The sequence below is a fragment of the Hibiscus syriacus genome, unplaced genomic scaffold (genome assembly GCF_006381635.1).
Source record: "Hibiscus syriacus cultivar Baekdansim isolate YM2019G1 unplaced genomic scaffold, ASM638163v2 tig00113722_pilon, whole genome shotgun sequence".
NCBI classification, from domain to species: Eukaryota; Viridiplantae; Streptophyta; class Magnoliopsida; order Malvales; family Malvaceae; genus Hibiscus; species Hibiscus syriacus.
In genome coordinates this window covers 639,777-656,456 of record NW_024063469.1, presented here as the reverse complement: position 1 = coordinate 656,456, position 16,680 = coordinate 639,777, and the positions used below count along the sequence as shown (strand labels likewise).

The following is a 16,680-nucleotide window of genomic DNA, read 5'->3' as shown; positions in this document are numbered from 1 at the left end:
CCATGTCCTAGCAATAGTGCAATCAATACATAAACTAGTCACTACTGAAAATAGTAAATTAAGGGAATATATTCCTTTTGCTACTATTTCAATAATATACCGTCCCATTGTAAAGGAAACTGTAAATCTAAAAAACTGTTCAAATAAACCACTGCAAAGGTGCTAGCATGTCCTATCGATAGACCAGTACATAAAATAGTGGAGTAAAGGAACATGTTCTTTGCTACTACTTTTGACATGAATCATATCCTCCCAAATAATGGTCAATTTAATCATTCAAAAAGTCTCTTATGAATGCATCTCATTAGAAACAAGTTTGACATCAAGAAAATGATTTTTTTATAAGAGAGGAAGGTCTCATTAAAACCCCCTTCATATCCATCAAAATACAAAATAGTATCTCAACGAACATTGGAAGGAGGAAAAGAGCACCTCAAAAATTTTATTAGATGAAATAATTAGTACAACAGAAAGTATGGCGAGTAGAGCGAGAGTGAGAGAGGAGCGGAATCGCTTTGTGTCTTCTGATGGAGATAGAGTGGTTCCTGGAGGTGGATCGTGGGTTGCATTCGTTGACAATCTTAGTAGGAGAGTGCATATAAGTGTATTATGGGATCGTTTTAGCCTTTATGGAAAGGTGATTAAAGTTTTTATTCCGTTTGTTAATAGAAGACCCAACTATAAGGACAAGACGTTTGCCTTTGTGCAATTTGCGAGTAAGGAGGATTTGATTAATGCTAAAGAGAATATGAACAAAGTCCTCGTTGATGGGAGAAGAATATTGGTGTCATATGCGAAATATCAGAGGAGTAGTTTTCCGAGGAACTTGAAGCGCAATAGTGTCGCAGAGGCTGCAGGTGTAGGTGTAGAGATATCGAAAAGGAAAAATGCATCTAGCCAAGTGGTTGAGGCAGGGAAGAAGGAGATGATAGCATAACATATAAGGATACGGTAGGAGGTTTGAAAAAATTTGAGGGTCAGCAATCCAGAAACCTTGGTGATAAGAGAGAGGAGAAGAAGCCTTTGGATTTCTTCATTCCAATGGAGGAAAGATCATGGCTGAGGTCGTCTTTAATAGGTATCGTTAAAGCGATATTTGAGGTTGAATTTGTGCAAAGGGCATTGAGAACTGAAGGAATCAATGTCAAGGTAATTATATGGGGATATGCAAAAAATGAATGTTTGATAGTATTCCAGTCTGTGGAGGAGAAAGAAGCAGCATTGGAAGATAAGTGGGAGGCTTTGTCTTTATGGTTTGAACGGTTGGAGTTTGTGATAGAAGAGAAGGGTGTTCCATTACCTTATTTTGCAGTATCCATGATGGGCGTTCCATTAAACTGTTGGCCAGTTCCATTTTTTACCAGTTTGCCATCGAGATGGGGCAAATTAGTGAAGATTCAAGAGCAGACAACTCAAAGAGTTGATTGCAGGATGGCTCAGATGTTATTAAGGGTTGAAAGTCCGTTTGACATCCCTTCACATGTCATCATTAATACTTATGGAAGGTCCTTTACTATCAAGATTAAGGTAGACAACAGTGATGATTTCTTCCCTGAGCTTGAAACTGGGGTTGGTGATGATGGGGTTGATGAAGATGGTTCTGAAGGAGGAACAGTGGATCATTGGGCGGAGGTTTCGTCGGATGGGAGCAAAGGGGAGGATCGAGGAGGTCTGCAAGGGCAGTTGAATTTCCAACAGATGTCAGACTCTAGGAACAGGGCAGAAGAGTGGGTTCGAGGTACTTCACAAGGGGGTGGTTCAATAAACGAGGGAAATTTGAAAAAAAACCGTTGAAGCCAATGACAGTTTTAATGTTGACCTTTATATCAAGGGGACAGTACTAGGTGAAGGTCTCAGCAAGCAGACTGTGTCAGCTGATGGGAGAAAAAAGGTGGCCAGCTTAGGAGACACCTCGGGGAAAGATAAAGTGGCCCAAGTTGATGGGCTTCTTTTCAGCACGGGTACGATGAAGGTATATGGGCCTGAGCAGCTTAGTCCAACAGTAAACAAAAATGGGAATAAGAATGAAGCTTTAAGATCAGCTACACAGGTTGAAAATGGTATGCAGTATGGTTCTGTATCATTGTCCCAGCGACGTCCTTCTGGGAGGAGTGCGTCGGTTAGTAATGTTGAAAGAGGCTTTCATGGGCATTCGGAAAAGGTGTTTTAGTGAGAGAAGCTCCAGCTTCTCTCTAACCTAGGTGTTTTCAAATTTCTTATTTCCACGAGCCCCGACGTCTCTCCTCCAACATCCACCAGTCGTTTGCAGTTGTCGCCCGCCACCCGCCGCCGCCGTCAGTCGTCCTCCGCCACACTCCGACCTCCGTTTTGACGCCATTTTTTACTGGGTAATTCGTCGGCTCAAGGATTTTGTTTTTTTGGGCTTGTTTTTCTGAGTAAGACTCTTATTTGACGCTGATCTACAAGCCGCTCACGGCCATTTTCGCCTCCATCCATTGCACGTTCGTTGGATATCGCATCTCCACCGTGTTTTGAGCCTTTTTGCGATCAACACCCATTTACTTAGTGTCGAGTTTAGTTGTATCTCTCCATTATTTTGCACTGAGCAGTTTCGATAAGATCAGGCACTCGCTACTTCTATCTTTCTGCTTGACTCTTTTGGTGGATTTCTTCCGTCAATGCTGTTGAAGCTTTGAGCTCTTGTTCTGGAACTTATTTCCAGGGGTGATACGTAGACTCAGTTTACTTCTTCTAGCCGGATGTATTAAAAGACAAAAGCTCCTGCTTCTATCTTGTTTATAGATCTTTTCTCCATTTTCACTGGTTTTCGTAGCCATCCGTCGCTTTTCCTTCGCAGGGCGTGCGTCCAGATTAGTTCGTCAAATATATGGGTTTTTCATTTCAACAGTCTTTATCACATGTCGGGTGCTGGAGTCCTCCTTTCTCTCCAGCAGAGTCCTTCGGTCCAAGTTTCTCCAACCACTGCAGCAGCACATTCTCTGTCATCTAACCTTTCTCATTATGATAAGGTTCGTACTATCTTCATTATGGGTCTGCCTGAAGATATCAAAGAGAGAGAGCTGCAGAATTTTCTGAGATGGCTTCCGGGTTTTAAAAATTCACATTTGAGCTTCAAGGGAGATAAGCCCAAGGGCTTAGCTCTCTTCTCAACTGTAAATTTTACAGTCGCTGCTAAGGATGTCCTTCAGAAAATGGTTTTTGACGTTAAGTTGAGGTCTCTTTTACACATTGAGATGGCAAGGAAGAATCTTACTGTTAAAAGAGTAGTAGTTATAAATTCTGTTGCATTTGACAAGGATGGAGGTTTTCCTGTTCCTCCAGTTCTGTCATTGCCAATTTCAGCTTCTGTACAATCTCATAGTGTTCAGGTGCATGTTAAAGCGGTGTGTTGTGATGGTAAATCTGCTGTTAATGGTGTACAAGAAGTGTAACATCCCAAAACTATGGGTTAGTGACTAAATGGTAAAGTTTCAGAAATTTGGTGATTAAAGTAGAAGAATGGATTAGTTCAATGATTTATATGGAAATAAATCCTAAAAGTTATTAGTAATTATCGAATGAAGTAGAGGGCAAAATGGTCATTTGACTAATAAATGAATTAAAAATATATACGATAAGGATATATATGTTAGAGGGGATAAGGATGAAGAGATATTCTCTTCATCATCTTCTTCTTCTTCTTCTTCTTCTTCTTCTTCATGTACGAGAGAGAGAAGAGCCAAGCTTGCAAAGGTAAGATTCCTTGTTAGCTGATTATTTGTTAATTTTAAGAGTGGATTTTGATCATTAGGTAATACTTAAGCTTATGGAAAGCTTAAGTTGTTCTAAAATCAAAAGGTAAAGAAGTTATGAAAGATTAAAGAAAATGAGTTTTTAAAGGAAATTCTGGAAAAGAGTTAGTAAGTGAATTTTGAGAAGGAATTTGACTTGTCATCAATCTAATTAAGGAATATGGAGTGTTAGAATTAGATTTAAAACATGTTAAAAATATGGTATGATTCTTGAAGTTAATAAAGATGAGAGAATATTAAGGTTTAAGATGAAATAAATGAGTATATATTGGTTTAAGTATGTGTACTAGAGTTAAGAAGGAAAAAGGGGATAAACATGAATGATTTAATCCAAAATGAATGAATTTTCGGGTTTAAAAAGAGGTTCTGGGAAGAGTGCATCGATGCACATTCATAGTGCATCGATGCATCAAGGTTAAAACCCAGAAATCGTTTGAAGGTCTATCGATGCACAAGAAGTGCATCAATGCACTCTTTTAAAATAAATACATCGAATGCAATTCGTGCATCGATGCATAAGTAGTGCATCGATGTATCCCAGTAATAATACAACATCGAATGCATTTTATGCACCGATGCATCAGTAGTGCATCGATGCATACCTTCATTAAAAGATGAAATTATCTTTTCTCTTAGTCTAAAGAGTGAACCATTAGAGTATATTAGTTATAATACTAATATAGATCTATGTATGATGATGTAGATATAGAACGTGATCTCGTTCTGGATCAATTGAAGGATTATAATCGAATCAAAGCAAAGCTAAGGTGAGTGCAATTTAATTTGTACTTATATTATTGAATAAACATTTGGCTTGCGATGAGCCAGTGATGGAGTTATTATGGTAAGAAGTAACTCCTAAAATGTTATTTGATTGGTGATCAATGTTATGATTTGTGTGATTATGAGATATATAAGTTATATGGAAAGTATATGTGAAATAATATATGAGCTTATATGAATATGTGATATGAAAAAAGCTATAAGAAATGATTTATGTGAATACATGCATTTGTGATGGGTGTTATATGATATTAGATATATGTTTACACATAGATATGGTATGTGACCGAAGAGAATGGACATGTGATTATAAGATCAATGATTACACGTACATTTGGTACGTGACTGAAAAGAAAAGATATATGTTCATAAGAGAAAGGATATTAATAAGTAAATTGAACTGTTATGAATGTTAATGCCCATGTTATGTGATAAGAGAGCTAGTGGTATAGTTGGCATGCCAAGGGTCGAGGGTTTACTGTCGAAACGATTTTTCCTTAAAAGGTGAGATTTTAAAAACCACATTAATTTTTAATTTACCTCTTTCAATTGATTTTTAATTTAAAAACAAATGCGATTTAAAAGACCTATTGTTTCGAAAAATTTTGGATTTCCTTTACGATTGAAAAATACGGTTCGAAGAGTCGCCACCAATCTTTGATTAGGGTGTGATTGGGCACCCAAAAATATTGCCATTTTAAATAAAAATTAATTTTAATTAAAATAATAAATTGAGGTCTACATTATCAAAATCTGAATTTGGGAGTCGATTACGCGTGAGGAAGGATTAGCACCCCCACAACGCCCTAAATCGGTACATCGTCGATTAATTAATGTCTTTGCAATGAAATTTACAAATTCGAGTTTAATTTGATTTATGATCCCCGACAAAACAATAATATACATATTTACATCATTTGTAAACACCAAAACAGATTAGATTAAAATTACCCAATCATTAGAAAGATAAAGAATATTCGATTATTTAAATATATCGAGACCAGATCTTAAATCAGTTATAACTACATTTTCTCGATAAATTTAAATAGTCGAATATTTCTTTTTCTTCCATTCCCAAATTTTAAACTGATAAATAAATTTCTTCGGTGTCACTGATGTGATACACTTTTAATTTAAAATTGTTAGAAACGGACCTCTAATCAGTTAAGACAGCCCGCTTAAAATGATTTAAATTAAAAGGGTATTACCCTTAAGCCAATTATGTCGTATGGTCGAGTTATGCTCATGAGGCTATCATGCAAATTATGCAAAAGGATGTCATGCAAAAATTAATTAAACATGTGATTAAAATAAATGAGCCAATAAATCTAAAGTTGAAATCATAAATCAAACAAATATCACCAAAAAAACAACTCAATACATTACATATACTAAAATCAAAATAAACCCGAGACTGCCTATAAAACTGAAATGTAAGTCTGACAAGGAACATGCCAAATGTATAAACAAAAGAAAATTCACAACCACTGGATTTCGGGACTAAAATATCAATTAACAAAATTACATGCTAAAGGTAAAAAATAACATATAACTTAGAATCATCTTAACAAAGGACTAGATTGAAAGTCACGCAAAACATAAAGGCACAAGAAGTAAATCGAAAAGGGTTAACCTGAGGACTAAAACATAACATGCGTAAAAATACAAGTCAAATGTATAAACAGACAGAAGCTAAATACATTACCATTTAGGACTGAAATTAAATACGGGTAAAACATGGAGACAAAATCAGAAGTACAAAACACTGATTTAAGGATTCAAATAAAAATAAACGGCAAATGTATAATGATCTTAAAGCAATTATCCCTAAAACCTAATATAAAACTTACTTTAACTAAACCTAAACCTCACTTACCCCTTTCAGCCGTTCTCTATTCTTCTCCCTCACCAAGGCGTTGTTCTCTCATCTCCCTTGCTCTCTACTTCTCCAACCCCCTCTCGACAGCCTCATTCTCCTCTTGATCGAGACACAAAACAGAAGGAACCGCCATGAATCGGCGTTGAACTAACCTCAGACCACAAACCCGAGGGCTTCAACCTCTAAACCTCATCAAACCCCAAGCCTAAAATTCAAGAGAATGCTCCCCTAAGCTGCTATACGAAACCTGGACACCCGAATCTGACTCCGAACACCCATACAAGGCTCCACTCCGATGGTAAAACCCTCTCCGAAAGGTAAAAGATCTCTCTCTACTCTTTACATAATATATTTGCTTCCAAACCTGTGATATTTCATATTATTTTAAAAAAAATTAAATAAATACCTGCTTATAGACTGTGTATTGCTTCTGTTGTTGGACTGCTCAAAGAAAATGATGTATTGCCCTCGTTATATTGCTTCATTCGAATGTTAAAATGGGAGAGGAAAATTCCTTTACACCGTTTTTCATTTCATTACAATGAATCCACCCCTTTTACAAAACGAATTGTTTCTGGTTTTCTTTTCTTTTGTTCGTTGATTCTTCCTTCTCTGTTCTTTCATCTCTTGTTGATGAAAAACCCCCTTGCTGTTCGCGATCCCTCTAGTCGAAATTCCCCCTGTTCCTTTTTGGTTGATTTTCTCTCGGCTCAAATCTCTCCTCTCTTGTCTGTGATCCTTAATAATTTCTGGTTCCCTCTCTCGACGATAGATGCCTATCTCCATGTAAACTAATTTCTTTTTATGTTCTTATTGTCCCCCTTTTCAATTTTCCCTTCCCAAAACTGCCATTTGAATCGTGCCCCCTGATAACGCTTATTAACCCCTTATAACTATCTTTGTTTTACAGGGCTCCACGTGGACTAGCAGCTGGAATGATAATACTGTTGTTTTTGGATTGATTTGGGTTTCCAAATGGTTTGGGTACGGGTTGTAAACGATATGTTATAAGCCCGGACAAAGCATCTACAGCTTCCCCTCTTTGCTCATTGTCGTGCAACGAGAATAGAGCAAAGATCAACAGATGGTCAAATTTGTCCGGCAATGCAAACTTTAAAAGATTAAAGCACTCCACTGTTACTTCGGGATAATTGAAACTTGAAAAATCTTCAAATGATGGGTCTACTCCCTCTTGTTCAGGGATTAAGGAACTCGAACAGTCTTCTAAAAAAAAGGGTTTGCTCCCTATTGCTTCAGGGAGTAGAACTCGAACAATCTTCGACCAACGGGTTCGCTCTCTCTTGCTTCAGGGAGTAGAACTCGAACAATCTTCTGCCTACGGGTTCGCTCCCTCTTACTTCAGGGAGTAGAACTCGAATAATCTTCTGTCTACGGGTTCGCTCCCTCTTGCTTCAGGGAGTAGAACTTGAACAATCTTATGGTGTGATTCTGCTTCATTATTCTTTCATGAAGGCTCAACTTTGAAGGTTAAACCTGAAAATCAAAAGTTGCAACTCATTAATGTATGCTTGAAGATTTGAAAAACATTATACTCGAAAAAATTAGAATTTAAGAGAATCTTTGAGAATCCATTTCTCTTGTGGGAGCTTGTCTCGCAACAACTAGATATAAGAATCTTCTTGGACTCGACTGCCATCTGAACCTATCTCTTCCTGGGACCTTGAATTGGTTAATGACTCCTCGTGCACATTTCTTTTTAATCAATTGATCCGTTTCTTTGTACTCGAGAACCTTCAATTTCCTCCCACATCTGATGATCTGATGGCTTGCTCCGACGCTCTTCCGAGAAGGTTTAAAATGGCCCGAATGACTTATCACCTTGGTGTGAAAACATCATACCCGAAAGACTTATGGATAACCCGAAGGATTTATTATCTTACTCGAAAGACTCAAAAATGACCTGAATGATTTAATCATCATCCTCGAAAGACTTACTTATGGCCTGAATGATTTAATCATCATGCTCGAAAGACTTACTGATGACCCGAAGGACTTCATCATCATGCTCGAAAGACTTACTGATGGATTTGCTTCACTACTATTCGGTGAAGGCTTACAAATTACCCGAAGGATTTAATCATCATGCTCGAAAGACTTACTGATGGCACTTACTGATGGATTTGCTTCACTATTCTTCGGTGAAGGCTTACAAATTACCCGAATGATTTAATCATCATGCCCGAAAGACTTACTGATGGCCCGAAGGACTTCATCATCATGCTCGAAAGACTTACTGATGGGTTTGTTTCACTACTCTTCGATGAAGGCTTATAAATTACCTGAAAGACTTAATCATCATGCTCGAAAGCCTTACTGATGGCCCAAAGGACTTAGATTGTTTACTAGGTAAGAAACCTTTCTTATTTTTCAAAATCTCAAATTTCATATTTTAATGTGAAATCTTTCTCATTTCACTTCATAAAACGACTTAATGGTCGATCCACGTGCCCCACTTCAAAGCAATGTTTTCTCTGTGGATTGATCCCTGCGTTCCTCAGGTTCTGTCTCTCTAAACATAATTCCATGTATTTGATGTTTAACTTCTACCTTTCAATTGTCGGGATTTTAACATCCTGCATCTTCTCTTTTCACTGGAGGATCTGTCAAAACCATGTGTTTATGCATGAAACACGAATGCAATTAAATGTATTAGTGTAATGCTTTTTCTTTTATGCAAATAATGTTCTCATGAATGCATAAATGTCGATTCTATCTTTATTTGACTTCAAAGAGACGAACTCAATCTTTTTTACTTGATCATTCCTCTCCGGGGTTTACTTTAGATACCCATGCAACATCACATAATTTTCAAATTATATTTCTGAAGAGCTTTCTGATTTGCTTCTATCTTCTTGTTGTCTTCGTTTTCTATCTTCATTTCGGAGAAATCGCTTTCTCTCTCAACTTCTTGCTATGATCAGAAATACCACCGCGTTGTCCCATTTCCATCATTGGCTCAATTATTCTTTCTGAGTTGTTCTCACTGGACTCTGCCATTGATTGATGCTTGGTTGGTTTGCTTTACAAGGTAAGCTCTGCTCAAATTCACAGTCTGTCCCTGACACTTCAAGTTGTGAGGCTCATTCTCAATATCTTCTTGATCTGAATCTTGTTATCCCAACATGATCTGGGTTTCTGGTCATGCCCCAAAGTGGGTACTCTTGGATCTCTTTGTGCCCAACATATCATAACTTGAATGTTCTCATTCTCGTGTCACTACATAGTAGTATTGTCAAGTAGTTTGAAGGCGTCTCTTCACATTGTCATAAACACTTAAGAAGTGCCTAATTTTTCTAACAAAATGTCTTGCATTTTATACAAGTTGTAATATGTGCCCCTTCTGAATAATGAGATCATCTTCTTCTTGATGGGTAGTTGACAACGTCACAAGGAAATTTTATAATTTTCATTCTTCATTCATTATGTTCTCTTGGACCATCTACTTCAAGATCGTGGAATGCTTCATGTTCTGGCATTGCTTATTCCTTTTCTCCAATAGAGGCATAATGAGTCTCACAAGCTTCAAGGACCTTTCACACTTGAAATTGTCATGTTTGAAAATGTTTTTCCCTTTTCTCTTATTATAGGGATCAAAGAATGAAAGAATTTTATAAAACATTGCCCCTTAATTCAGGCTTACAATCAAATCAAATCATAAACATGAGTTCAAAGAATATCAAAAGAATCAATAACTATTTAATTTTTCAGAGTTATAACTCTTTGAAAAGTGTCAAAATTGATGGGTTGGCTTGAGGTTGGCTTCCTATTTTTTAAGGTTTCGGCCAACAAACTTACATTTCTTTCTTGGTCCTTGCGAACATCACAACATGCCCCTCCTTCTGGCTTGGTATTTTAATCGGATACGGACAAAATGAAGCAACTTGCATAATCAATTACTAGACTTTATAGAACACTTTTATTTCAGTTCTCTGAAATCTTCCATTTGTTCAAGCCTCGTAGACTCCTCTAACAAAGGCAGTGTAGAAATATCGGTCTAAAAATGAAATTCCTGAGTGTTCGTGTGATATTGACTATAACAGGTGTTCCTTAACTCCCTTATTCCATCTTTACCGAAACTCCTTATTCATAAAATTGATTTAATTTGCCATTATCTGGCTAGCTGAAATCAGCTTTATTGTAATTTGCCTCTATCGGGCTAGCTGAAGGGTTCATCTCATCACAGAGTCTTTGACTTGACAATCACAGTGGAGCATACACCAAATTGCAAGGTACCCGATCAAGGTCATGGTTTGAATATAATCTATTCATAAAGCCAGGGATTTCGAGTTTCCTCTATAACCAATTGCTTTAGCGGAATAGCTCAGCTTTATTGTATATATATAATATCATCACCTTTATTAGGCTAGCTAAATTATGTCCATAAAGCCGGGGCGTTTAACCAATTGCTCTAGAGGGACAGATCAAGCTTTATTGTATACATATAATATTATAATTTGGGTATACGGGTCCAATTTCTTAAGCTTGTCAAGAAGAACCTGTCATAGTCTAGGTGTTGTTGAAAGTCAGAAAATCTCATCGTTAGAGTTCAATTTCCAAGCAACTGACCTAAACTAGATTTACCTACTCGACTATTCCATCTATAAGGATCATAATCATCATTGAACGTCATCAACAGAAGTGTAATCTAGTCGGTTTTGTAACATCATACCCAAAAGATGCCCCATGTTGTCCGCTCCTATACATACCTGAATACCAAACCTATTGTTCATCTCCTTATGATAGAAGAAGGCTATATCGGTCCCTGCAATAGAAGGGTATGGTGTTCGATTGTATCTTCTGGAGATAAGGTAAAGGTCTTTGTTTTATCAGGTTTCAACCTTGTCATATTGTCAAAGATTTATAACTCTAATCATTTACAGAGTTTTTAATTCAGTAGGTATTCAAAGAATTTCAAGTTGCAAATTTGATTCAATGCTCACCATCCTCAAAGTAACATGAATTTATTTAAACATTATTATAAAAAAAAACTGAGAAAGGATGAAAAACAAGTTCAAACATGATGTTGCAAATGAAATAAAGCTCTATAATGAATGAAATAATCTCTTCCTAATTAGAATGCCCCATTACCCATCTAATGTCGTGGTACTTAACTCAAACGGATGTTACATATTATTCTTTGATGCCCCACTCAAGCTCGTCATCCACTGTTCCACCAATTCCTCTGTTAACGTCCCAGTTGACACAAGCATCTCTATCTCCTTTAACAGCGGCCTACAGTTTCCCGTAGAATGTCCAAATGCCCCCAAGTGGAAATCACAGACACTATCTTGATCATAGCTATGAGCAGAAGGGTCTGGTTGCACTTTCACTGGCCTCGGTGTGAGGTATTGACCTTCAATCAAATGGGGATACAGATCTGAGATAGGAGTTTGGAACACTTTTAAAGCATTTTTCGATCTTGGGACTTTCTTTGGACGCCTCGAGTAACCCGCTACCCCTTTTCTTTTACGACTTTGAGAGCTCTGGATGTGACATTCATTCACCTCATCAGCTTGTTCCTTTTGATCGGTTGGGTTTTTAGAAGTGTCTTTCAAGTTCCTTTGCTGATTGCATCCTCAATTAACTCTCCAGCTATCATAAGATCCTTGAAGTTATTCGTCGACTTTCCCAACATTAACTCAAAGAAATGAGCTGGAAGAGAATCGTGAAACATATATGATATTTCTTCTTCTAACAAAGGAGGTTGAACTTGTGCTGCCACTCCTCTCCATCTTAGGGCATATTCTTTAAAGCTCTCAGTAGCTTTCATTCTTATCCTTTGAAGGTCATGACGTTTTGGGGCTAAGCCTTTAACATATTGATATTGTCCCAGAAAAGCATCAGCTAGGTTGACCCATGTCTTAATCTGTTCTTTGTTCAAACGGTTATACCATACTATAGCTGGCCCAGCAAGACTATCATGGAAGTAATGAATCAACATATTGTCATTATTTAGGTACCCTTACATCTTTCTACAAAACATCTTTAGATGAATTATGGGACAACTAGTGCCATCATATTTCTCAAAATTAGGCACCCTAAATTCATGTGGGATGACCAAATCAGGGACCAAACTAAGTTCTCTAGCTTCTAACTCCTTGTGAGGGGCATTAATAATCTTCATATCTTCAATGGCTTCATTCAACCACCTGAATTTGTCTTCAAATTGCTCAAAATTGACGAGGCTCATCCCTAGGTCTGAGTTAGACGCTCCAGGGCAAATTATCACTCTTGATGTACCAGTCTGATGAGATTGATTTCCTTTATCCTTTATTTTCTCTTTATTAGCAGCCTGTGGTACCAGTACCTGGATCATTTGATTCGATACGCCTTGCAAAGAACCCGATGCTTGATTCCCCGTATCTTGTTGTGACCCGACTAACTGCTCTTGCAACTGATCTTGTGATCCCTTATGAGATTGCTCCATTGTTTCCATTTGCTTATTCATGACGATGAGGAAATAGTATGAATGGATGATCTTGTTATTACTGTCACATAACCTTCCATAAATTATTTCTGTGTTTTTATAATTAATGCATGTAAAATGCTTAAATAAATACATGTAATGCAAATGCAAATGCCAAATGCAAATACAAAAGGTGTCATTCCAGAGTGACCATCTTAAAACAACTTTCATTGAACACAAAGGTCTCGATACATCAAACAAACTTTACATATAATGGACAGCTTTCACTCCGAACTTTTCTATCTCCTTCAAAAGCCAATTTAATTTCCACTCATGCTCGGGGGTCGAGTTGTCAATATGCTTTAATTCTCTTGTAAAGCTAGCTAAATCAACCCATTTGTGAGCCACATGACTTGCTTGTGTCATAGTTTCTTTCATGACATTGTCTCTTTTCTCTATCTTGAGTGCCGATTCTCGGAGCTGTAAACACTGCTGTTGAATCTTCCTTGTAAGAAAGTCATTGTGGTTATGAAGCTCTTGTATAAGATCACTGTAATCATCCACAATCTTCATCAACTTCTCGTTCTTGGCTCTAACAGCTTCAAGCTCAGCGTCATTCTCCCGCTTGTGGCGTTGATATGAAATTTCCATATTGGCAATGGACTTATTCAACATCTGATTCTCGGTCTGATATCTTCCCAAATTATCAACAACTATATTGCGTCTTTTTTCTTCAATTTGTAAATCATGAGAAAACTTCTCAACTTGACCTTCATGCATCTTGCAATTCTTTCCCAATTGTTCAACATCATTTTTAAGTTTAGTGACCCCTATTATCCACTCCTCTAGGACATTTCCTATACCAACAAATTTAAAAGTTTGATTGATCCTTCGAAAATCATCTCGCATGGCTTCCATCTCTCTGCTCAATTTATTATTTTCACTTCTTAAATGACGAATCAGAGCTTCGTATTTTGGCAAACAATTTTCTTCATGGATGTCCTCACTGATACTCTTACCCTTGGTCAATTTTGGTTCAAACTCAACAGGATAATTTGTTTTCAAACTGGGTTGTCTTTTCAATTCAAACTCCAATACTCCATGATCTAGAAGAAGTTGGACTCGACGTTTGAAGGTGGAACAATTCTCAATAGAATGTCCTTGAATCCCAGCATGATATTCACAATGAACGTGGATGTTATATCAACTTGGATATGGAGGTTGCAAAGGTTTCACATAATGCAGTGCCACTTCTCAGGCTTCTAACAGTTCATCATACAATTCCTTATATGATATTGGGATGGAATCACAACGAGATCCACCTCTCAACTTGGGTTGAATTGGAGTTTCCAGTTTTATTTCCCCTGATGTTGGGAATAGACTATCAAACACCAACGAGTTTGGACTGCATGTCTTCTTTTCATCCTTCTGAACTTTTATAGTTGCCACTATTTCCTTGGCATTTCCAAACAACTTGTTAATACGAATAATGATTGTGCGTGGTTTCTCATTTTGGCTAAAATCAGCAGGTTCTAAAGTAGTCTCTTGCGTATCTGACACCTCGAGATTGTTTTCATTGAGTTCTTTCTTTTCTTTGGTAGAAGTCTCTCTTTCTTTGGACAAAACATCTATTCTATCCATCATCTTGGACATTTGCTCTTTTATCTCTCTTATCTCATTGTGCTCTTTGTCAAACATATGATCTTTATGTGCGCAACTCTCCATTATTTTCGAAGCTTTCTCAATATACCATTTCTTGATTGTGTTATAGTCTATTTGATCACGAAACCCCTTGTCTGTCATGAAAACCTTTTACTATGATGACCACTCACAAATCAACACCTTTTGAATATGTCATGATCATGCAATGCGGACAAAGAGAAAAAACAACATAGAAACAAGTTAGTACAAATGAGATAACAAAATGACAAAAAGCAACAATAACGAAATAAATTAATTAATGCTAATAAGAATGCAAATGCACAAGGTTTTAATTCCAAAAGTGACCACCATAGAACAACCTTCATTTAGACAACAAGAATTCAGTACACCATGTAGTCAAAATATAAATGTGATTCTTCATTTCTTTATTTCCTTAAGATGTACTCTTCATGGAATCTAATATTGAGCCCAAAGTTGTCGGCGTACTTTATCACCTTTAATGACACCAGATGTCTTTAAATTGAATCTTGAGGTCTCCATTTTTACTTTCAATACGAAGTGATCTTCATGTCTTTGTGAAGGGTCTTCTTGTCCTTGGTATAATTGTATCTATCTTCTGAGAATATCTTGGCCTTCACTCTTTTAAAGGAAGTCTTCAATCAGCTTCAGATTTCTTCATTCATCGGATGTCCTTCTTCATGGATCATCTGAATATCTTTGAACCTCCCGATTTTGACTACATGGTTAAGAATTTCTTGTTTCAGTATGACCAACCTTCTTATTAGTCAATCACTTGCGAATTAACACCTTGTGATAACATGAAGATGCGAATGCAATAAAATCAAAATAAAATAGACATAGAAAAAAATGGGTTAGTACACATAATATCAACAACAAGATAATAAATATCATAATCATTAAATAAAACCTACTCTTACATGTTGGCTACCCAATCATGTTTTTATAGATCCTACCCAACATGATATCTACCCCCATGCTTTGTTTGAACATTAAAACCCTAACCGCATAATATCTAATTCACATGTTTGCTTGACAAATAAACATAATCGCATGATTTCTAGTTCGCATGCATTTATTCGAAAAGTAAAAATAAATGACTCAAAAAGCTTTTCCTTGTGTACCCTTCTCACGGGACTCTTAAGGTTCGGGTTAGGCTCGACCTAAGTTCGGGCTCTATGTTCACTATATGCTGGATTCGGTTCTAAAGTAATAGGTTCTCGAATTGTTCTTGCCGGTGCCCCTTTGGGCTGCCGAACCCTCAATCCTAGCCCATCACAGGCTTTAGGGGATCGAGTTCAATTTCGAGGGAACACACCTCCTTATGTCCATGCGGAGGTGATTACCATCACGAGGACCATAAGGCGTGAGCTCCAGGAGTGATCCACTATCCCATGCGGAGGTGAAAACCACACGAGGGCATAGTCTCTCACTCCTACTTAATTAGGACGGAGCGGGGTTTTAGCTCATGTCATGAAAATGCAGCTGTGCAGTGTGTGAGGAAAAGCAAAACACACACAATAAAAACACTCAAAATCAATTCCCAAAACACACAATTATTCTGAAACCATTAGCAAACATATCAGTACAACTATTTAATGGTTAATCAAATTAAATTAAAGAAATCAAAATACAAACAAAACTTATTAAAAACAAAGCAAAGGATCAAAAACCAAATTAAAACGAATTTATAATTTCCAATTGCAAAGACAATTAATTAATCGACTATCAGCCTGACTCTCTAAAAAAAATTCCCCAGCGGAGTCGCCAAGCTGACGAAACGATTTTTCCTTAAAAGGTGAGATTTTAAAAACCACATTAATTTTTAATTTACCTCTTTCAATTGATTTTTAATTTAAAAATAAATGCGATTTAAAAGACCTCTAGTTTCGAAAAATTTTGGATTTCCTTTACGATCGAAAAATACAGTTCGAAGAGTCGCCACCAATCTTTGATTAGGGTGTGATTGGGCACCCAAAAATATTTTTTTCATTTTAAATAAAAATTAATTTTAATTAAAACAAAAAATTGAGGTCTACATTATTAAAATCTGAATTCAGGAGTCGGTTACGCGTGGGGAAGGATTAGCACCCCCACAGCGCCCTAAATCGGTACCTCATCGATTAATTAATGTCTTT

General features: G+C 36.9%; 2 protein-coding genes across 2 annotated transcripts; both read left to right on the top strand.

Annotated features, from left to right (window-relative positions):
• The first annotated feature begins 475 nt into the window (after positions 1-475).
• On the top strand, positions 476-937 carry LOC120187120 (serine/arginine-rich splicing factor 8-like). Its single transcript, XM_039190911.1, has one exon. The coding sequence runs from the start codon at positions 476-478 to the stop codon at positions 935-937; it is 462 nt and encodes a 153-aa protein (XP_039046842.1).
• A 1,942-nt stretch (positions 938-2,879) lies between these two features.
• Positions 2,880-3,413, top strand: LOC120187119 (RNA-binding protein with multiple splicing 2-like). Its single transcript, XM_039190910.1, has one exon. The coding sequence runs from the start codon at positions 2,880-2,882 to the stop codon at positions 3,411-3,413; it is 534 nt and encodes a 177-aa protein (XP_039046841.1).
• Positions 3,414-16,680: the final 13,267 nt, after the last annotated feature.

Coding starts and splice junctions, on each gene's coding strand:
- LOC120187120 (XM_039190911.1), top strand. CDS start 476: ATGGCGAGTAGAGCGAGAGTGAGAGAGGAGCGGAATCGCTTTGTGTCT.
- LOC120187119 (XM_039190910.1), top strand. CDS start 2,880: ATGTCGGGTGCTGGAGTCCTCCTTTCTCTCCAGCAGAGTCCTTCGGTC.